This window comes from Stomoxys calcitrans, chromosome 1 (assembly GCF_963082655.1).
Source record: "Stomoxys calcitrans chromosome 1, idStoCalc2.1, whole genome shotgun sequence".
In the NCBI taxonomy this organism is placed as follows: Eukaryota; Metazoa; Arthropoda; class Insecta; order Diptera; family Muscidae; genus Stomoxys; species Stomoxys calcitrans.
Window position 1 is genome coordinate 160,882,033 of NC_081552.1, and position 24,440 is coordinate 160,906,472.

General features: G+C 38.3%; 1 protein-coding gene across 5 annotated transcripts in view; it reads right to left on the reverse strand.

Annotated features, from left to right (window-relative positions):
- Window positions 1–24,440, reverse strand: part of LOC106089140 (voltage-dependent calcium channel subunit alpha-2/delta-3) — a 172,083-nt gene that overhangs the window by 15,989 nt on the left and 131,654 nt on the right. For 4 of the 5 annotated variants that reach the window (XM_013254919.2, XM_013254918.2, XM_013254917.2 and 1 more), the window contains one exon: window positions 12,940–23,237. In XM_013254919.2, the coding sequence (XP_013110373.1) occupies window positions 23,145–23,237 (93 nt within the window). In that variant the 3' untranslated portion in view covers window positions 12,940–23,144. Of the gene's footprint in view, window positions 1–12,884; window positions 12,907–12,939; window positions 23,238–24,440 lie in introns of those variants that run through there. The other variant, XM_013254920.1, reaches the window with a different exon arrangement.

A 24,440-nucleotide genomic window follows, 5' to 3' on the forward strand; every position in this document is an offset into this window, starting at 1 on the left:
CATATACTAGACAAAGAGCAAAAGAGCTAGAAGTACTCTGGTTTGCCAAGGGTGGGAACTCTGCGACTAAGATGAGATACGTTCAGAGGGATCTGGGTCTGAGTCGAGTGGGTCTGGCCGGGCAGTTACACAGGTGATGTGTGTCATGTGGGCCTGGTCACTATCGGGACATACATCCTGCACGTCGGCATCAATCCTTGCCATGTAGGAGTTGAGGCAGTTGTATCTGCCGGATCGTAATTGAGCCAGGACTACTATGGTTTACCGTGGGAGGTCAAGGATCACATTCACCCGAAAGCTATTTACCGCATCTGCTACCGTGTCTGCATGAATGTTGTCTACACCCGCTTGATATCCCACTTAATCTAGAGGTTCTCTCTTGTAGCGCTTAACCTAACGCTCTAGATCATGTAGATCTACCTTAAGGCTTCTGGGCGGTGGATATCTATCCACAAGGTGATTTGTATGGTCTATGCGAAAACAGCCCAAAAGGTATTGCCTAGATAACATGTAGTTATGTCTTCGCACTGGTAGGATCTTTGTCTCCTGATTGAGGTGGTCCACATGAGAATTGAGGAGACATAAGAACTGACAGATCTGAATATTATTCCACTACGTATCAGAGATCGGACGAGACCACACTGGCGCTGCAAATTGCTGTGGCATGTGGGAGAATGTGTTAGAGTTGTCCAAGTATTTTAGGACACTTGATGGACGGAATCATTTCTCCATCGACAATCACAGTCAGCTCAGCATTCTCCTCATGCTTATTTGTAGTGATCAATGGTCTGAAATATGAAGGCAATTTCGTTGAGGCATACGTTCAACCTATCGCAGATGTCAACAATGGGTGGGGGGCTTGTAGCAATGATTGTACAATCGTCTGCATATGATACGATCTGTATGCCGTCTGGAGGGGGTGGAATGGAGAATAGGTAGAGGTTAAACAGTACAGGAGATATCACCCCGCCTTGGGGAACTCTCTGTTTCGCTCTACGGTGCTTCGACTTCTTATCCCTAAATTCCATAAATGACTGGCGACCACACAGATAATTCGCGACCCAGCGTTTCAGGCTTGGCTGGAGGGACGTGTTGGCGATATCCTCAAATAGTTTGGCATGGCTGACAGTTTCGAATGCTTTCGATAGGTCCAGTGCCAGGAGGACGATCCTATCACATGGCCAGGGCTGTTAGAAGCCACGGCAAATGTGTGCGGTGATGTCATGCAAAGCAGTTGTTGTGTTATGCAGTCTTCGTAATTCATGTTGATTTTCGGCTAATGAAAATTCTCCTACGAGACTGCCCATCATACGGACATCGGGTACTATAAGAGTGTTTAAAGGCAGGTTGAGGATAGTTGCAAAGTACTAAACTTCAGGTTGATTAAGATTCTTCAGCATCAGTTAAGAGATTCCGTCGGGGCCCAACGCCTTGGATGATTTGGCACCACGGATGACAATCGTGCCTTCGCTCACGTTAAATTGTGGTTGCTGTCCATCGGCTCGAAGACCACGGATACAATGAATGGCTCTCCTCCTAGCCCTGTCACTCTCGTGATGCACAATAAATTGACGGTTGAACAACTTGGCGCATCTCTTCGGATCAGTCACAGTTTCGTCGCCAAAAGTGACTGAGATCCTGTCATCTCGTCTAACGGGGTTCGAGAGTGACTTAACATTAGATCACAGCTTGTCTAAACCGGTACCTAAGCTACATTGCTCCAACTTTTCCAGCCACAAATTCCGCTTATGTTCGTTGACTACCCTGTTTATTTTCAGATTCAGCTCGCTAATTCTGGGGTTTGTACTACGAATTCCATCACGCTCGTCTGCGAGTACCACAGCCAGCGCCGGGAAATTTGACCGCACTTCGGGTATCCGACCGGCTGGTATAAAGCAAGCGGCTGCTGCGTTGATGTCTTGGAATTTTCTCTCGGCAACCAGCACATTCGAGACGGATGTCAGTTCACTGAAGCGGCGGTTGGTGTACTCTCTGAAGCCGATCCAATCGGCCTTCTTCTAATTGATAAACTACCGGCGCTCAGAGGTTATGAAGGCGGGTGATCGGTCGATGGTGAGAATTATGGGGAGGTGGTCTGAGCCCAAAAAACTGACGGCTTGCCAGAATCACTCAAGAGATCAGGGGATGCAATGGAAATGTCTGGCGAGCTGCTGCACCTCCTCGGAATCCTAGTGGGGGCATCCTCATTCACCGTGCAAAACTTGGAGCCTTCAATCTGCTCCGCCAAAGCTATGCCGTTACCTAGGGGAGAATGGCATGACACGTGATGCGCATTTAAATCTGCCAGAACCAGACGATTATTATTAGAGTTCTACCGACTGTTTCGCTGTTCCACGGTGTTAAATGCGCGTACGTCGCCCACGCCCTTAACTCGCAATGCTTCGACCCGAAAGGCTTCAGGATAACAAAGTTTATAGACGGCAGTCCTCTGACCTTCGCTGCCAAATCGTCTGTGCGTTTATTTCCCTTTTCTCTGTTAAGGCCCGGCACCTAAACGATGCGGATTGTGTCATCCTCCGAGAAGGCGTTAATCTCCTTCTTACACTGCAAGTCTGGTCGTGATAATTTATGGCCATTTTACTGTCCGTAAAGATGTTCACACTCGACGTCCTCGCGTTAGCACTAAAACACCTTACGCATTTCGTGATCGCCCGGATCTCTGCCTGCAGGACCGTATTATGGTCAGGCAGTCTAAAACAGATCTCAGTCCCTAAGTTCTCAATGTAGACCCACTCTATCCTCTAGCTTTGATCCATCCGTGTAACATGATCTTCCAGATGGCAATAACATTATAACATCGTCTGCATAGCAGACGGGTTCAAATCCCTCCTCAGTCAGCATCCCTAATAGGTTATTTTTGGTGGTCACACAAAGGAGTGGCTATAAAATGCCCCCCTGTGGCGTGCCCTATGCCACTTTCTCCCTTATATTTATGTCATGGGATCCGCAATTTATCCACCTGTTCCTTAGCATATGGTTTATCCAGTCTCTAAGGACCGGATTCACCCGGTACTGGTCTAAGGGTTGGAAAACTGTGTCAGTCCGCACATTGTTAAACGCCCCCTAGATGTCAATGCAAACTGCCACTGTATACGGCTTAGCGTCAAAGGATTCTTATATTTTATGCACAGCCTCGTGCAGGGCAGTCTAGACCGACCTTCCCTTGGTGTAGGCTTACTGTTTGCATTTGAGTAGTTCGCTGGATGTCCTACTCTTTATCATGCTCTTCACGATACGTTCCATGGTTTTGAGTAGAAAGGACGTAAGGCTTATGGGTCTGTAGGCCTTTGGTGTCGCATAACTTGCCTAGCCGGGCTTGGGTATAAATACCTCCCCGGTCATCCAGGGTTTTTTGGAGTGATTTCCTTTCTCGAAGAGGACAACTTTCTTCGAAAGACCCCACTAAATCTGTCGTAATGCTGTTGACAAGTCTTCTTCTGGTCAGTACCTGTCTGTTTTGCTTTCCTCATCAACCGTTGCAGCTCCGACGTTGGTGGCGGTGTCGGAGAGGCGAAAGGCAGATGAAGTGATACCTGTCTCGTCACTGTTGCGTCGGACATTGAAAACTCTGAGGAAAAAATGTAATTAAAATGTTTATGACAAGTAACGCAGGTCCTCGGCCGAGTACCAGAGTTAGCATAGAATAATTGATAGTTGATATGGTTCAGTCCTGAAACTCCGTGTCGTCCATGGCTCATGAATTAAGGCAATATGAATCTTGCCCTTGCTGATTTTCTCCATCAGGAGACGGTTTTTCTAGATGACCTCAATCATTGGTCCTCCATTAGATGGGATTCTTGGGATTGGGTGATGGTCTCATCGTCTGCTCCCTGTTTTTTAGGCTGAGTTGAGTTTCCCGTCATTGCACTGCCTGATGTTTCAATATTAGGATCTTTGCGTATCCTAGTCAGTAATGGTTCCATAATCGGGTCCCTGATCGTTAGGCTGTATTGAGTTTACCCTCACTGCACTGCCTGATGTTCAATATTAGTATCTTTGCCTAAACCAGTCATCCAAATTTGGAGTAAATAGGCTTCTTGGCAGTAGATTTTGGTCTCATTGTCGGCTTCTTGTACGTTAGGCGGCATTGAGTTCTCTGTCACGGCCCTGCCCGATGTTTCAGCATTAGAATCGTTATCCCTCCTAATCTTCGTATTCTTGATGGTTCCGTCGTCGGGTCCTTGTTCGTTATGCTGTGTTGTGAAAAGGAAGTGATACTGCGGAGAATATAGACATAATGGTCAAGCGGATCACGAAGGCCCTGAATGTCTCGCTTGTGTCAGCATGTCCTAGTGCCAAGCCAAGGCGCAACATCGACCGCCATGGTGAACCCCAGAGCTGGTTGGTCTAAGGAAGGACTACAGAAAACTTTTAAACAGAGCGAAAGCCACAAGAGCACCACACGAATGGGACATCTATAAGGCTGAACTGAGAAGATATAAGGGCGGGCTGAGAAAGGCTCAGAACAAATCTTGGGTAGAATTCTGCAGCTCCGTGGAGGATACATCTGAGGCCTCTAGGCTAAGGAAGATTCTGTCCTCGAGACCTATTACGGTGGGGCATATTCAGAAGTCAGAGAATGTATGGACAATGTGTAGTGAGAAAACACTACTCGTTGATACACATTTTCCGGGAAATTCTCCAACGGACAACGTTGCCCCAGAAGAGGTTTTCACTGGTTGCATACCAGTCTAGTTCGTCGGAGGTTATTAGGAAAATTGTATCTGAGTCGAAAATCCTTTGGACGATAAGAAGTTTCGACTACTTTAAGTCGCTAGGCTGTGCCTGATAGACTGGTTTCTTGGCTTAGGGAGATATATTCTGCTTGTATCTGCATGCAATAAATACCGGTGGGTTGGAGGGACACGAAGGTCATTTTCATTACGAAGGCAGGAAAACCTTACCACACGAAGGCGAACGATTTTCGTCCTATTAGTCTTCCATCCTTTATGTTGAAGACTCTTGTCGACTACATCGAGGATTCTCTCGCTGTCAAAGAATATACAATGGTAGCATTTCTTGACATTGAAGGTGCTTTCAATAATGTACAATCGACGTCAATCTCTCTTGCCTCTATACACCTGAAACAGAGCCATTGGCAAAAGTTAGGGGTTTAGACCGCGGTCATGCATTGGGTATATACTGAAGTTGTCAGACCTATAATACTATATGGTGTTGTGGTCTGGTCTGGTGGACAGCGCTTCAAAAGTCCACCTACTGTTCAATAGTCAACTGGATCCAAAGGATGGCTTTTTTGTGCATGTACTGTCTTATCCTTGATACAATGTACGACACTCTACCTGAGCCGCTTTTTGATAAAAAGTACTGTACCACTATTCCTGATAGAACCGACTGGAACTACGATATCCCTGGTAATAGAAGTTACATACACTCAACCAAATTTGTTATTCAAAACAGCAAAAATGTTTGTAAAACAGCAGTTTTTGTCTGCTGAAAATGGAAAAGTAGACATTACTCCCGTTTCAGCAAACATAGGGCTGCTGTATTAGCAAATATTTCTTACTGCTATTTCAACTAACAAAATCTGCTGTATTGAATGCCCAAGTTTGCTGAAAAAAATGTGTATTCTACTTTTTATGGTTGCCTGATTACTTTAGGCATTTTTTACAAATTTGTTTGGAAGAGATGATTTTAATGTGTGTAATTTTACTGTAAAGAAGCTACCTGATCCATCCATTGGTATACATTTCAAAAAGTGGCTGAGCTAGCTCGCATTTTTTCTTATTGCTGTACAAATGTACATATGACTGGCATGACCTTTTGTATCTAAATTTAAAGAAAATGGGTAAAGGAGATTATACATTCAGTGGTGATTATTAACATCCACTGAGACACATATTTACATATGTGTTCTATTTTTCTTTTAACATCCCCTACATAATTAAGCAGCATTCATTTTCAGCAAACAACAGACTTTTCAGCAGTTAGCCTGATACTCTGAAATCGCAGTACTACTGCTGTAATAGCAGAACTACTGCTACAATAGCAGCAAATTTAACTACTAATATTCAGCAGACAGTGTTTGTTATTTTCAGCAAACATTTTCTATGAGTGAAGACTTCTATAAGGATGGTTCCAAACTAGACGACCAGGTGGGCTTTGGGGTGTACTCTGAAGATCTAGAATTGGTCATATTGAAAAGGTTACCCGGCCACTGCAGTACGTATCAAGCGTATATCCTTGCAATTAAGGGAGTGGTGGAATAGGAAATATATAATTTCGTAACGACGATTGGCATAAATATCTTCTCAGACAGCCATTAAATCCCTGGAGAACGTATTTCTGAACCCAAAAACCGCCCTCGACTGTCGCTGATCTCTTAACGAGATGGCTGAAGAGTACAAAATTTACCTGGTCTGGGTGCCGGGCCTCAGAGATATCCCAGGGAATTGTAAAGCGGACGAGCTTGCGAGACTAGGAGGCTTGAAGAGGTCTACCGCTTCGCTGTCACTGGCTAGAACAGACGTTTTAGTCATTATGTCCGTCATGACAGGTCTAATCGAAAAACATGCTGACAGACTGAAGGTTGCCAGTAGCGACTTTTGCAGAAGCTGTGAGGACATCGAAGAAGAAGAGACTATAGAATACCTTGTGTGTGTGTGTCCCGCACTAGCAGTCAGAAGGAGTTCCACTTTAGATTCTTATTTCTTTGAGCACCTGTCTGATTTAGCGGATGTGAACATTCGCAAGTTGTTGGACTTTTTAAAGCGATCAGGATGGTTCAACGGTAGGAACTAGAAGGCGTCTTCCTTCTTTTGTTCCTGTGGCATCACAATGGACAAAAACGCCTAAGTGAGTCTGATGGCAGACTGCCACTTACATCTAACCAAACCTTACCTAGGTTATGTTGGGTCTCTCGCTCCTGTACTGTCTGATGTTTTAGTATTAGTATCTTTGCTTATCCTAGTCTTCCCAATATTGAGATAGTCGGTGATTTTCTCGTTGTCGGCCCCCTAACCGTTAGGCGGTGTTGAGTGTTCCGCCACTGCACCGCCTGATGGTTCAATAAGAGGACATTTGCCTATCCTAGTCTTCCCAATCTTGAAAAAGACGGTTATGGCCCCGTAGTACGCCATGCCTTTGGTTTTAGACAAACTTGTCACGGAGACTTGATCTATGGCCACCACAAGGAGAGTTCCTTCCTTCTTCTCCACCCACATCCTGATGAGGACCGTCGCCTTTGTGAGCTATGGGATGCCCATCTTTCTCATAAGATCGCGCTTTGAGCCCCAAGGAGTGTGGATGCTCCAACGAGCTTTTTAACGGTATCAATATATTTCGTATCAATACAAGGTCCATCGTAAAGATGTCCCCTCTATACTCGCAGTTCATAATTCGTATGGGTTGACCCCCTTTAAAGTTCAACACGTGTTCGATAACTCGTTCGTCGACTTGTTGCACGCTTTAAGCATTACTCTCGACTACAGGGGCCAAGGAACCCACATCTATAGGAGGGGAGGACAATATACTATGGACTGATGCCACCACCGCAGCTGTTGGGTCTTTGGAGTCCATTTTGAGCCTACTGCTGAAAGGCTTAAAAATTTTTTGTAATAAGTACCTATTACGAGATACGGATTTTTTTTATTAGAGGAGCGAAATGAAAGCATGCCCGCTCCACTCAACCATTAGTATACGTATCGTAATATCAATCATCGCTTTTGAAAAAGTAATTGAAAAAATTTTGAGTTGGATCAATTAACACAAGTAAAAGCGTTCTAAGTTCGGCCGGACCGAATATTATGTACTCTCTCCACCATGGATCGCATTTGTCAAGTTCTTTTCCCGGTATCTCTTTTAAGGCAAACATAGATAAAAGAAAAGAATTGCTTTGCTATTGACCATAATTGAATTGAATGTTGTAAACCATAGTAGTTGTGTGAAATTTCAGACAATTCAAATAAGAATTGCGTTCTTTAGGGGCTCAAGAAATAAAATTGCGAGATCGGTTTATATAGGAGCTGTATCAGGATAAAGACCGATTCAGACCATATTTGACAAGTATGTTGAAGGTCATGGTAGTAGCCGTTGTACATCGGATAATAATTGCGCCCTTTAGAGGCTCAAGAAATCAAGATCCCAGATCGGTTTATATGGAAGCTTTATCAGGTTATGAACCGATTTGAACCATGTTTAGCACAGTTGTTGGAAGTCATAAAAAACACGTCACGCAAAATTTCAGCCAAATCGGATGAGAATTGTGCCCTCTAGAGGCTCAAGAAATCCAGACCCCAGATCGGTTTATATGGCAGCTTTATCAGGTTATGGAACGATTTCAACTATATTTAGCACAATTGTTTAAAATCATAACAGAACAGCTCATGCTTATATGGCAACTATATCAAAACAGACCGATATGGCCCATTACAATCCCAACCGACCTTCACTTATAACAAGTATTTGTGCAAAATTCAAGCGGCTAGCTTTACACCTTCGAAAGTTTGTGTGCTTTCGACACATAGAGGGATGGACATGGCTAGATCGACTTAAATTGCCATGAGGATCAAGAATATATTTATGTTATGGGGTCTTGTCGAATTTTTCGAGAAGTTACAAACAGAATGACGAAATTAGTTTTTTGATTTTGTTGAAATTTTCAATTAATCTATATGTTGATCCAATTAAGTTCTATATTTGATATACAGATGTGTACCTCGAACATGAACTTGAGGTGCGTTGTTTGGGCAAAGGTCCCCGAAAAACAAAATTCTCCAAAAAATTTTGGCTGGCTTTCTGTGCAATCCCGAAAAAAATATCGCAAAATCCGGATTTTTAAACTCTCATATCAAATACAGATAATGCTGGGTATTTTCCTTGGTGTAATCAAATATAGGTTTTTGCCCGAGTGCACTCTGCTTGAGGTTAGCATGTACCGTAGCGCAGAGCTTAGCATGTCCGCCTCTGACGCTGAACGCCTATGTTCGAATCCTGGCGAGAGCATCAGAAAAAAATTTTCAGCGGTGGTTATCTTCTCCTAATGCTGGCGACATTTGTGAGGCACTACACTTGTGAAAAATTCTCCTCAAAGAGGTGTCCCACTGCAGCACGCCGTTTGGACTTGGCTATAAAAAGGAGACCCTTATCATTGAGTTTAAACGTAAAACGGACAGCACTCATTCCCTGTTCCTTAGTGGAATGTTCATGGCCAAATTTGCAATTTGCACTTCGCTGATAATAAGAATGTATGACAGAATAGTACTTATTTCCCCTAGAACTACCAAGAGTTTGGCATGTTTTGTGGCGACTACGGGAGTGCCGAAAAACCCACAATGACATTGACTGTTTTCACAGCAACAAAAAAATTCTATGTCGGCTGATCGCTTGGCTTAATCTTGTTAAGTGAATCCTGACCAGGTATATGATGGCGTCATACGAACGTTTGACAAAATGGGTGAAGGCATCATAAAACCTTTATCCCTATTTTGTAATTACGTATTTTTATGATTTTTATGGCGCTGCAAATAGCTGTTAAAAAACAATTTCAGATTTTTTGCGGTATTTATGGTTCATGTGTGCGAGTTTTTCATCTATTGCAACTAGCCATGTATTTAAAAAACGGCAGTGGTTTTTTTAATTTTGTAATTATATTTTTAAATATGCTGTAAGTTAGCCTCTGTTCAAATTAATAGATTTCAAATAAAAAATTTAACCTTTTAAACTCAAACCATCGATTCCATTGGCTAATTTTGCCGAGATTTCGTATATTTGCTATTTAACCTTTTAAACTCAAACCATCGATTCCATTGCCCAATTTTGCCGGGATTTCGTATATTTGCTATTTAACTTGAACAGGTCTATCGCTTTGCTGACGCTGGCAGAAAACATGCTGATAGACAGAAGATTGCAAATAACGACTTCTGCAGAAGCTGTGAGGACGTCGAGAAAGAAGAGACTATAGAACATCTGCTGTGTGTGTCGCCCATTGGCAGTCAGGAGTTCCACTTTACGTTCTCCTTTCTTTGAGAACTTGTCTGAGTTAGCGGATGTGAACATTCACAAGTTGATGGGTTTTTAAAGCGATCTGGATGGTTCAACGGTAGGAACTAGAAAGCACCTTCCTTCTCCTGTTCCTGTGGTATCACAGTGACGAAAACGTCTATGTGTGTCTAATGGCAAACTGCCACTTAAACCTAACATAAACTAACATAATGGTTTTTGTAATTGGACATACGGGAAATTTTAAAAACTGTCACTTTCCATCGCATGCGACTGAGCTGCTCAACATACTGAATGCTCTTCAAAATGTAATGATCGCTTAGTCAGAAGACAAAAAAAATAAAATGTACGATATTGTATCTATACTCTCAAATATTCACCCTCTCTATCTCTCTCTAGTTGGAGAGATACAGGAGAATAATTATTGATCTGGTAAATTAATAATCGTTTGCAGCTATCGAAACATTTTGCCATAAAAGAATTTTTAATTTTACAATTAATGACATTACTTTACCGTAGATGAAGTTATTCAAGGGTGTACAATAAAAAAAGCTACTAACATTCAGAATCTCTACATTTATGGCTAACGTTCGATATTGGAGCGAAACGTTACACAGTTTCAATAAAAACAAGTAAGGACGGGCTAAAGTCGGGCGAAGACGACCTTTTGATACACTACACCACATTGGATATGCATGCTAAAACGTCGAATTCACAAATTTGATGTGTAGAATTTCGATCAAAATCCGTACATATTGTAGGAGCCATAGAGTAAATCGTTGTGCAAATTTTTGAGAAGATCCATTGATAAAGGCCTTAAAAGTGAAAATTGGGAGATGCATATATATGGGAGCTATATTTAAAACTGAACAAATTACTATTAAATTCATCAGCCATCAGAGGAGTTATAAGAGAAACCTTCGTGCCAAATTTTGTGAAGATCGGATAACAAATTACTAAATTATTGAGTATTCAAATTGGACGAAATTATATATGGGAGCTATATCTAGTCTGCACCGATTTATATTAAATTTAATAGCAATACCGGAAATCATAAGAGAATCGTTTGTGCCAATTTTCCTGTGAATCGGTGATCCAAATTATTGCAATAATAGTTCAAATCGGACGAACATATATATGGGAGCTACATCTAAATCTGAACCGATTTCATTGAAATTCACCCATAATGTCGAGACTTGTAAGATAATTCTTCTCACAACATAACTTGACAATGGTTTACAAATGACGATATAATTGCAATTTTAGTCCCGATCGGGCGAGCATATATATGGGAGATATATCTAAATCTGAACCTATTTTTTACAATTTCAATAGGCTTCGTCTCTAAGCCCCAGAAAATGCTTGTGCCAAATTTGAAGACGATCGGATGAAAATTACGATCTTTACTATGTACACAAAATTAACATGGACAGACAGGCTGACGGATATAGCTAAATCGAATTAGAAAGTGATTCCGAGTCGATCGGTAAACTTATCAATATTTCGCTAAGTTATAATACCCTCTACCACAGTAGTGATGTAGGGTATAATATCGATAAAAATAAAACTTTTGTTTATCGCTATACATTCCAAACGTTTTATTATACCCTCCACCATAGGATGGAGTATATATATATTCCCCATAAAGTATATATATATTCAGGATTCACTAATAGAAGGTTAGGTCACATGTAAAACATAAAGTGGATAGGCCCCATAAACATCATTAAGGATGTCAAATCTGACGATTGAAAATGTCATCATATAGGAGAAAACGTAAACAAAGAATGAATGTAAAAAGAGAACAAGTTGACATCCTCAATGCCAAGTACTGTCAAATATTAAAAAAAAGTATATCGGCTGATCGCTTGGCTTAACCTTATTCAGTGAATCCTGATATATATTCTTGATCGTCGTGACATTTTAATTCGAACTAGTCATGTCCGTCCGTCCGTCTGTCTGTCGAAAGCACGCTTACTTTGGAAGGAATAGAGCTAGCCACTTGAAATTTTGTACAAATACTTTTTATTAGTGTAGGTCGGTTGGGATTGTAAATGGGCCAAATCGGTCCATGTTTCGATATAGCTGCCATATAAACCGATCTTGGGTCTTGACTTCTTGAGCCACTAGAGGGCACAATTCTTATCCGATTTGCATGAGGTGTTTTATTATGACTTCCAACAACTGTGCTGAGTATGGTTGAAATCGGTCCATAACCTAATATAGCTGTCATATATACCCATCTGGGGTCTTGACTTCTTGTGCGTCTAGAGGGCGCAATTCTTATCCGATTTGACAGAAAATTTGCACGAAGTGCTTTGTTATGATTTCCAACAACTGTGCCAAATATGGTTCAAATCGGTGCATAACCTGAAATGCCTGCAATTTAAACCGATCTGGTATCTTGATTTCTTGAGCCTCCAGAGGGCGTAATTATTATCCGATTTGGTTGAAAATTTGTACAACGGCTTCTCCCATGATTTTCAACATACGTGTTAAACATGGTCTGAATAGGTCTATATTCTGAAAAAGCTCCCACATAAACCGATCTCTCTTTTTTACTTCTTGAGCCCCTAAAGGCCGCACATCTTACTCAAATTGGCTACAATTTTACACAATGACTTCTACTATGGTCCCAACATTCAATTCCATTATGGTCCGAATCGGACCATAACTTGGTATAGCTCCAATATTATAGCGATTCTTTTCTTTTGTCCTTTATTTCCCTAAAAGGAAATCGACATATGCGATCTATGGTGGAGGGTATATAGATTCGGCTTGGCCAAACTTAGCACGCTTTTACCTGTTTATACCAAACATAGCCGTACCTATGCAATAGTTTTGGACCGACCTAAGTTAGCATCATTGTACATTTTTATATCTTATTAATATGATATTTATCTTACCTGATGCGGGTGCCAACAATTTCTGGTAGAAAAGAAATCAAATGCGTACAATAGGTTAGTATACATTTTTATATTATTTATTAATATAATAAATTTTGAAGTACAAATTATTACTTAGTTAATTAAAAGCTTTAGCACATTTTCAAAAGTTGTAGTTTTTTGGTTTTATTTTGTTCATTATTATACTCGTCTTTAATGTAAAAAAAGAAGTGAATTGTTACCAATATAATTATGTAAGTATTTTGGACTATGGAGTGCAAACTCTCATCATGATGTTAATGTATCATTTATATGTCATTGGTTTGTTGAGTATAAGCTAGTTTCCATACTGGATGGAGTGTGGTTAGTGTTAATAAAGGGTATTTTATAGGGCGGGGGAAAGCCTTGTTGGCGTTTTTCAAAAGTAAATGGCTGTCAATTTCAGTGAATTTATACAAATAATTGGTACCTGAAGAGAATCTTTTATGCAGTCGAACTAAATAAAGATGACGATTATGGTATTTACCATGATGGTAGAGAAAGACACACGAATGTATTGTTGCTCTGTAAACCCTCAGGATTCAATAATAGAAGGTTAGGTCACTTGCGAAAACATAAAGTGGAAAGGCCCCATGAACATCATTAAGGATGATCTGCCGATTGAAAGTGTCATCAAATAGGAGAAAACGTAAACAAAGAATGAATGTAAAAAGAGAAAAAGTTGACATCCTCAATGCCAAGCATGACATAGTGCACCGTAAACAGCTGAGTACAATTTTTTCGCGAAGAACCATAAAACACAAACAATGAAAAATGGCGCAAAGTAGTAATATACACAAAATCAGAGTTGCACTAATCACTGATTTTTACAGATAGTGCACTCAATATTTTGTTGTTGGGCAACTGCCACTACCGGTAAATTAATATATCTTGAATGCCAAGTACTGTCAAAAATTAAAAAAAAAATATGTCGGCTGATCGCTTGGCTTAACCTTATTCCGTGAATCCTGGTAAACCCTCCCAAGTTATAATGGAAAAAGCTATCAGTTAAAGCATGACCTTGAGAAAATATTCTATTTTAAATAAATTATTTATACCTATAGAAGTAAATGTTTTCTTATCATATTTCTCTTAAGGCCAAATGAGTCGTTTCGTCTTTAGTAAGGAATATATGCGATGATTGCAGAGCAGGGAAATCTTTTCTCATATAAAAAATGAAGCCTCTGCCAAGAAGAGATTGCAACAAAATATAAATTTTTGAAGATCTAAATAAATATGATGAGGGGGATTATGCAATGTTCAGTCCGAGCTAAAGGAAAAGCAGGGGCCGAATTACCGCATATGTGATCGAGTGCGCTTTCGAATCGAATGAAATTTCATCTCGTATTAAATAGATGTTATTACCCTTTTATAAACATTTTAATGGCAAATTTTTTATAAATTATAATCGACTTAAGGATTTGCGTTCCTAAATTTGAAAAATTCTCTTTCAATAAAGAAATACATAATTCACAATAGAACGATTTCGAACGGTTTTACTCTTTCACGTATGCAATAATTCGGCTCTGGCTGTCTTTAAAAACAATACGCTTTGGAAAAACATATGTTTCCGAACATATCATCTGTCAACATATACATGAAAATTGCTTCGCACTAGTTTTTATACTTAACAAAATTTGATAAGTTTTTCAATTGTACATCAAATGATCAGTGGATCTTTTTTTTTGACAAACGATACATACATTTTCTAAAAAATCGCATTGAAACGAGTCTTATTTTGAGTTTACCTATATTTTATTTAATACGCAGGAGTTTTACAATTGGTTTAAAAAAGATTAAAATGTACTCAGGTGTATCGTGTTATTTATTTAAAAATATTGAATTTGACTATTACGTATTAAATGCATTATTTTTTTTTATAAATACAAATTAGGGAGTTCAAAACCAAGTTATACAGAAGTGTGTGTTTATAAAAAAAGAACTTATAGTTTATTTTTCTAAAAAGGTACATATTGTTTTTTATATTTTTGTTGAACATTTTCGTAGAAATTTGAGATTTGCTACTTGGTAAAAATCACATAAACCTTTCGGTGAACTAAGTGAATTAGTGTTAATAGGCAAGACGTCAAAGTATAGGATATTTCAAAAAAATTAAATACACGTTTTTAGAAATTGTTTTATGGAAACATTCATCCCATGGATTTGGACAAAAACAATGTAGAGATTAAACTTTAATTTTGGCCCATTCTACATATTTTTTGTTTGTTTCTCTTTCGAGACAAGCTTAATGATCGGAGATGCAAATGGAAAAGGAAAGCCAAAGATAGCAACACATACCAACCACTATGGGACGCATTTCGTCTTTGGTTAGAAGACTTTTGAACCATATTAGGTGTGATGGCTTCAAGGGTCGTGCGTTGGTATGTTGTATTTGAATCGTATTAATAGCGAAAATGCATCTATGATGCAATTACCACATTAACCATGCTCGACAACCCTGTCTATTAGCTGTTCTTTTCCTCCAATTGCATCTCCGATCATTGAGCTCGTCTCGAATGAGAAACAAACAAAAATTGTAACATTTAATGATCTTCGCCCCAACAGGCAAAAAACTAAAAAAATTAAAAATTCGAATCGAACCTGGGCACACGGAGCAACAGCGTGAGCCATTGCCGTTGTCTTAGCGTTCGAAGCCATCAATACAACTTCCAACAGATGCACAAAATTATGTGTAATACGGAAGAAGTGTAATTTTTCACAGAAAGAATGTCTGTCATTACACAAAAATACATGCATTGGGAAAAGTACAGCTAATAAACAGGGTTGTCGAGCATGGTTAATGTGGTAATTGTATCATAGATGAGTTCTCGCTATTAATACGATTCAAATGCAACATACCAATGGACACACCTAATATGCTTGAAAAGTCTTCTAACCAAAGACGAAACGCGTCCCACAGTGGTTGGTGTGTATTGCTATCTTTGGCTTTCCTTTTTCATTTGCATCTCCGATCATTGAGCTCGTCTCGAAAGAGAAACAAACAAAAATTGTAAAATTTAATGATCTTCGCCCTAACAGGCAAAACATTGCCAAAATTTATCTGTTGCCGTGAAATTACTGTAGATACCTCAAGTTTTTAGTGGTCGCTAGTGGGTGCAAGAACTGGCCCGTCGGTGGTGGCATTTGGTCATAAAGTCAGAACTCGATTTTGTTATGTTCGGCCTATGAATAGTGCCTTAGGCCGTCCCAGTATTTTTAATCCTTCAAAAGAAGATTGACTTTTCGAATATCTTAGTTTTATAGTGAAAGTTTCGGCGACTTAGCTTCAGTATTTTGATGACATTTTTTTCTTTTGCGCTCATTTTAATTTGCTCTCAAACTATTTTTATTATTTCAACAGGTTATTGTTTCTGTTTATTAATTGGTTTTAAATGAATTCAATTTCCATAAAATTTTACCCATTCAAACTGAAAACATTAAGCAGCTATAATTGTTAAATATTTCAAAAAATAATTTCGAGCAAAGCAAAAAAAAAACAATTCTGCTTAAATGATGTCATTAAATTCTCCTTCGAACTTTATTAAAATCGATCGAAAATCCGGTTTTGATGGACAAGGTGTTAGCTCTAAATTGTATCCAACTATTGCCGTATTTGCTTAAAATTTGCATTAATAGTAAGTGTAATATAACACTCTCATAATATAAATCTGCTGACTAATAGGATTTGTTTGGGGCAATTTTTCTTCTTAAATTTGTTGTCTGCTTTAATTTTTCTTTCGATATGTATGAAAAATTGGGATATATGTATATGGCAATTTTCTACAAATTATATAGTTGACCCACGACTTGGACTACGACGTACATTAAATCTTTGAACCTGCGAATGTTAAATATTGTATTGTGAATTCCAAGAAGAAAAAAAACGAAATGGTTTCATTTGAAATAATTATTTTAATATGTAAATTAACCAAGGTGGCCATTTCGGCGTCTTAAAGTTTTTTCAGACTAACAAGCATTCAATATTTTATTAAAAAACCATTCTTATAGAAAATTTTTGTACCGATAAAATTTCAAATTAAGTAAAACAAGTAAAAGCGTGCTAAGTCCGGCCGGGCCGAATCTTATATACCCTCCACCATGGGTCGCAATTGTCGAATTCTTTTTTTTTTTTGCTGAAATTTCTTCTTAGGCAAAAAAGGATATAAGAAAAGATTTGCTCTTCTATTAGAGCGATATCAAGATATGGTCCAGTTTGGATCACAATTAAATTATATGTGTAAAATGTCAGCCAATTCGAACAAGAATTGAGGCCTTTGGGGTCTCAAGAAGTAAAATATAGAGATCGATTTATATGGGAGCTGTATCAGACTATAGACCGATTCAGACCATAAAATACACGTATGTGTATGAGAGGATCCGTAGTACAAAATTCCAGTCAAATCGGATAATAATTGCGACCTCTAGAGGATCAAGAAGTCAAGATCCCAGATCGGTTTATTTGGCAGCTATATCATGTTATGAACCGATTTAAAACTTATTTAAAACAGTTGTTGGAAGTAAGAATAAAATACGTCATGCTAAATTTCAGCCATATCGGATAGGAATTGGGCCCTCTAGAAGCTCAAGAAGTCAACACCCAAGGTCGGTTTATATGACAGCGATAGCAGGTTATAAACCGATTTGGACCATACTTGGCACAGTTGTTGTTCATTCCAATCGGATAAGAATTGCGCACTCTAGAGGCTCAAGAAGTCAAGACCTAAGATCGGTTTATATGACAGCTATATCAGGTTATGGACCGATTTGGACCATACATGGCACATTTGTTCGATATCATAACAAAACACGTCGTGCAATATTTCATTCCAATCGGATAAGAATTGCGCACTCTAGAGGCTCAAGAAGTCAAGATCCAAGATCGGTTTATATGGCAGCTATATCAAAACATGGACCGATATGGCCCATTTACAATACCAACCGACCTACACTAATAAGAAGTATTTGTGCAAAATTTCAAGCGGCTAGCTTTACTCCTTCGGAAGTTAGCGTGCTTTCGACAGACAGACGGACGGACGGACAGACGGACGGACATGGCTAGATCGACATGAAATGTCACGACGATCAAGAATATAATATATACTTTATGGGGTCTCAGACGAATATTTCGAGTAGTTACAAACAGAATGACGAAATTAGTATACCCCCCATCTTATGGTGGAGGGTATAAAAAATGGAATTGAGGGAAAGTTCATCTCGAATTATGTCTTATAGAAATTTTGGTTAAATGTTTGCCTTCCGGAACAATTTTTATTGAAAAATTTTTGGGACAAAAATTCCATGTACAATAGATTTTGGCTTAAAGAAAATTTTAATAATTTTTTGTTTAAAACAAAAACTATGCATTGCAATTCCGTTTTTAAGGAAAATTTTGTTTTTAAAAATATTGATTAAAATTTGCCTTTAGAAAAATGTTGTCTTTTAGGAAAAATAATTTCGAAGGGGTCCAGGCCTGAGCATCATTTTGTCCTTGTGGCAGTATTTCATTGAAATTTTGTCTTAAGAAAAAATTTTATTGACACTGAAAAAAAATGTATTTTCATTTTGTCTACAGAAAATTTTATTAAAATTTTTCATGAAGTATTATCTTTATATAGAAAAAATTCATTTTGTTATTGAAATTGTGTCCAGATTAGACCAATATCTAATAAGAAGACTTTAAAAAAGTTTATGAAAAATGTAGTGTCGCAAAACACATTGAGCAGGCATAAAAAATTGTATTGAAATTTTTGGTTTTAAAAATAATTTTAAGTTAGGCCCAAAACTTGGCAAAAAAATTCATTAAAAGAAGAAAAAAATTCATTAAAATTTTGTCCTTAGAAAAAATTGTACTAAAATCTTGTTTAAAAAAAATCGAGGGTGTTCCGGCTCTGGCTAAAGTTTTGTTGTTTGAAAATGTTATGCTGAAATTTTGTCTTTAGAAAAAATGTCATTAAAATTTAGTTTTTAGTAAGAATGTCATTACAATTTTGTACTTAAGAGCAATAATTTTGAGGCGGCCCTGGCCTGCGCTGAATTTTGTCTTACAGAATATTATAAATACGGCATTTTGTCATTGAAGAAAATTGTGCTAACGTTTTGTGTTTAGAATAATTTAAATTAAATTTGTTTCTTTGTGCTCGGGCCCGATAGCCCCTCTGGCTACGTCCCTGCGGAATTGCAATAAACTAAATAAAACAATTTCAGTGTTGTGAAATTGGCGAAATTTTCGTAGCCGTAAGAAATGCATTGACATATCCTAAACGCTTGCATACACACAAAAAAATAAAACAGTTGGGAAATTCTTACGACAAACAAAATACGTTTATCACGAAGTTTTCATTGTAACCGTGTAACGTTCAACATATCAAACGCTAGCCATAAACGTAGTTTTATTGAACGTAACCAACATTGTTTATCGTAAATTTTATCAATTTAATTATTCGTGTACTGGACAATAATTATTCTCTTGTGTCTCTCCTCCTAGAGAGAAAGGGTGAGTATTTGAGCGTTTAGACCAATAATTGCAATTGGTATAGAGAACACACAACATTTTCTCCATTTTTGTTTTGACTAAGCAAAGAGTAGTCAGTAATATTGAGCAGCTCGGACGAGTGCGGATGGTAAACTCGGAAAGTGACAATTTGTAACATTCGGTAAATGTTTGGTTATATTTACGCGACAAAGAAACAACAGCAACTATTTTGGACTCTCCCCCTTACCCTAATTTCAGAAACGCCAGATCTCGGAGATGGGTGGTGCGATTTAAGCGAAATTTTGTGTGCTCTCATATAGTACCCTAAAAATAAAAATTAAGTGTCTAAATTTCGGATGGGGCACCTAGGGGGGCCGCCCCACCCTAAAACCTACCAAACATATATTTAGACCAATCACGACAATATGGGACTTAAGTGAAAGGTATTTAGGATAAGAAAACGTATCTGATATCCATTTGTCGGACCAAGTGCTAGGGGTCCACCCCAACCCCCAAAACACTCATAAATCGGACATATTTACCGACCATGGCAAGATGGGGCTTAAATGAAAGGTATTTGCGAGTAGAATACGAATCTGATATCCAAATGTGGGACCACGTTTCTGGGGGTCCACCCCTTCCCAAAAAACCCCCAAACAGGACTTATTTACTGACCATGGGAATACGGGGCTCAAATTAAAGGGTTTTCAGCGTAGAATTCGAATCTGATATCCAAATATGAGACCAAGTGTTTGGGGGGCCGCCTCTCCCCAAAAACCTCCCCCAAAGGGGACACATTTACGACCATAGCCACCTGGGGCTCAAATGAAAGGTATTTGGGAGTAAAGCACAAATCTAATATCAATATTCGGGAAAGTGTCTATGGGGCCATCCCACCCCCACAACACCACCCAACCACCAAAACACCCCTAAATCGGACATAAACCGATCATGGCAATATGGGACTCAAATGAAAGGTATTTGTGGGACGACGTTTCTGGGGGTCCACCCCTTCCCCAAAACACCCCCCAAACAGGACTTATTTACTGACCATGGGAATATGGGGCTTAAAAAAGGGTATTTGAGTGTAGAATTAGAATCTGATATCCAAATATGGGACCAAGTGTTTGGGGGGCGCCTCTCCCCAAGAACATACCCCAAAGGGGGCAAATTTACTACCATAGCAATATGGGGCTCAAATGATAGGTCTTTGGGAGTAAAGCACGAATTTGTTATCAATATTCGGAAAAAGTGTCTATGGGGCCACCCCACCCCCACAACACCACCCAAATAGTAAGTATTTTCTGACTATTGTAATATGGGGCTCAAATAAGAGGGTTTTTAAAGTGGAACACGAATCCGATATATATTTTCAAGGCCAACTCACTGAGTGGCCGCCCGTTCCCCAAAACACTCCCCAAGCCGGTCATGTTTGCCGACTATGGAAATATGGGGCTCAAATTAAAGGTATGTGGGAGTAGACCACGTATCTGATATCAACATTAGGGGCCAACTGTCTAGCGGACGTCCCACCACCATAACAACCCCCAAATAGGACGTATTTGCTCACCAAGACAATTTGGGTCCTAAAGAGAGTGGTACTAAATATTAATAGTTTTTAGGGCCAATACCCCAAATCGGACATATTTGCTGACTTTGCAATAAGGAGTTAAAAAAGATTTGAAAACAAATTTTATATCCAATTTTGAGGCCAATGACAATATGAGGTTCAAATAAATGATATATAGATATATGAGAATAGAGAACGTTGCTGATATATTTTCCGGGCTTAGTGTTTCGGCGACCACCCTAATCCCCAAAACACCCCTAAATCGGGCATATTTACCGACCATGACAATGTGGGCCTAAATGAAAAGTATTGGGGGTAGAGTAAGAATTGATACCCATTTTCGGGACCAACACCCCTTTCCCAAAACACCCCCAAAGGGAAAAATTTTTTCGACTATGCCAATATGTGGCTCAAATGAAAGATATTTGAGATTAGAAAACGAATTTGATAACCTATTTTGGGGCCACGTGTTTAGGGGCGCCTCATCCTGTAAACTCCACATAAGCCAATGGCAATATGAGGTTTCAATAAATGGTACTTGAGAGAAGAGCAAGATGTTGATATTTTTTCAGGGCCAAGTATCTGAGGGACTACCTCTCCCCCGAAAAAACCACTAAATCAGACATCATGAGAATATCGGGCTGAAATGAAGTATTTTATGAATGGAGTACACCTTACATCCAAACTTAAATTCGTAGACCAATAAAGATCATATGGGATTCAGGGATAAAGGCACTTATATTGTTAAACTGTTAGACAAGTTAGCATGGTATTTCACTAAAAGATCTTTAATTGTCGAAAATAAATATTCCAAGGAAACTTTTGTTCCATATAAAGTGAAATAAGGCGTAGCGGAGCGGGCCCGGGTCAGCTAGTTAATTTATAAATGAAGAAAAACTAGTTGAAATCCTTAATAACATGTTCTGTATGTCAATAAAGAAAGGTTTTGTCGGGGTAAAAAAACTTCATATTTGTCATAAACTCTTGCAAGAATTTATCTCAAAAAACATGTGCCTTAATCGCAAACAAAGACCAATGTATGTTTCAATAGCTACATGCAATATGAAATAAAATTATCTGCAAATAAGAACGATGCATTACAGCACATATGTACTTTATTAGCCAAAAATGATAAAAATTCGGCCAAAATTATAAATTGATGTTTGTCGCCATCTTGTATTCTACACAACTATTTTTCAGTGGCGACATAAATGTCTTGGCTGCACCCGAAAATTTCGATGGAAGTGCATACTCAGCTAAAAAGGAAAACGATAGCAGAGAACAGTAAGCGTCTAATATCACCTCAATCTTTAGCCGGACCAAAATAGCAGTGTACAAGACTCTGTCACTAGCGATTGCCACATACATTTGTAAATTTTTGTTGCTTCTGATCGAAAATTGAGCTCAATAAGAAATAACGTATATACAAAAATAGGACGAGTATACAAATAAATCCGATTGGAATGAATTTGTGATATTTTATTAGAATAAAAACATTAACTAACAGCCAAATTAAAAACTGAAAAACAGTTCAATGTATGTTTTTAGATTTGTTATAAGTCATTCAAAAAATTATGAGCCACAGTCACCTTATAGAGGTTATATCGTATGTGTGTTACCATTCGGTAGTCCTAGATTGAAAACTACGAAGTGTGTAATTTGAAAGTGATTCACACATATTTATATTCTTCAATTACCACAGAAATTTACCTATGGAATGTACATCCATTATTTCATAGCAAGCAAAGTGTTTTGGTTGCAGTTATTTTTGAGAAAGTAACAAAATATTTTTCATCATGAATTCTAAAGTTCAGGAATGGTTAATGTGATCTTCGATTATGTATTTAAACTACATATTTAAATCTATAAATTTAAGCTAAACTGATTTTGTTGACTATTTTATTAGTTTGTTTTGTGTGTGTGAATAGTTTTTTTGTTTTTTATTTTAAATATAATTTACAAAAGTTCTTTATATCGTATTTTTTTGGTTGGTTGGTGTAAGGTCCTTTGAGATTTCTGGTAGCTACACTATGAATTAGTCAAAACAATAGTTAAACTTCTTTGATAAATTACAAAATTTACAATGCACAAATGTCTTACATAGTTTTTTCTAATTTTTTTCTTTCTTTTTTTTAACAAAAGTAAGTTAACAACAAAAATGGTTTACTTAGGAGATAGTTAACATGGCATTCAAGCAACGTTAGAGAAAACGACTGGAACATAAGGCTATTATAAATAGGAAAACGTTTATGAAAATGCTAGACGCATTGCCACATAATTCAATATTGCTTTCCTGTAATTAGAAATAGATTGTTGTAATCAAATGTGATAAAAATTAAGTTTTTATTTAATAATATTTTCCATGGAAAACTGAGTTTACTTGCAACCTGCATATAATAATTTTTTAGAACTTCCTTTTGTAGTTATTTCCTTGATTTACGTAAATTTAGGACGACTTCATGACTTACCTCTTTTTTGTGGAAATTTCACAATGGTTAGATAAATTAAGTTATTTTAGTATGAGTAATTATTGTAGTAAGAAAAATCATAATAAAAACTATAAGAAATCATCGTCTTCTTCACATGCCCACATGAACCATCCTAATGTGTAGGTCAATTTTTTAATCCACAAAGCGGTTATCAGAATACATAAAAGCAAAATCGAACTGCTGATTTTAACATCGGGTGTCATCTTTACATGTGAGCTACTATCATATCTGAAATGATTTTGACCATATTTAGCATAGGCTTTCAAATGGATTAAAAATTGTGGTCCCTACGTGTGTAACTTGAACGATATGTGTATATGGGAGCTATATCTACATCTGAATCGACTTTCATTAACGTTCATAGCCCTTTCCTTTATACTAAAAAAGTGATATGTGGAAAATTTCGTGATGATAGACAGTTGAATACGACCTCCACCTTGATTAAAAAAAGTAAAGACGGAAAAAGAATACGGAAGGAAAACACGGATAAACTGACAAAGCCAAGGATTCTTCAACCGTTGCGTCTGGGTGTAAAGGATTAATTAGTTATGGACGGATTTTATCGTAAAAACCGGGTTGATTTTGATTTTAGACCTACGAGTATGGTTTCTTGGGCAAATTTTCTCAGAATTTGTCGCAGATTTCGATTTTGTTAACCGCTTGGTGAGTTTTTTTGTTCCAAAACAATTGACCCAACCTATCTCACTCTTACTTCCTTTCAGTTATAGCCTCGGCTTCTAAAGATCTAGATTTCCCCATGGGTTTTCCACAGTGCTACATAACATAAACTGCGGCGCCCCGAAAAGTTTCAGATTAATCAAGTTTACTGGCGGCATTCCGCTAACCTTTACCGCGAAATCGTCTGCTTTTTTCTTCTTCCTTACTCGGCCTTGGCCCGGCACCCAAGCTATGCGGATCGTGCCATTCTCAGAGAAGGTGTCAGTCTTCTACTTAAATACAATACTGTTTGTGACCTTACCGCCCTGGTTGTTATAGCCAGATTATTG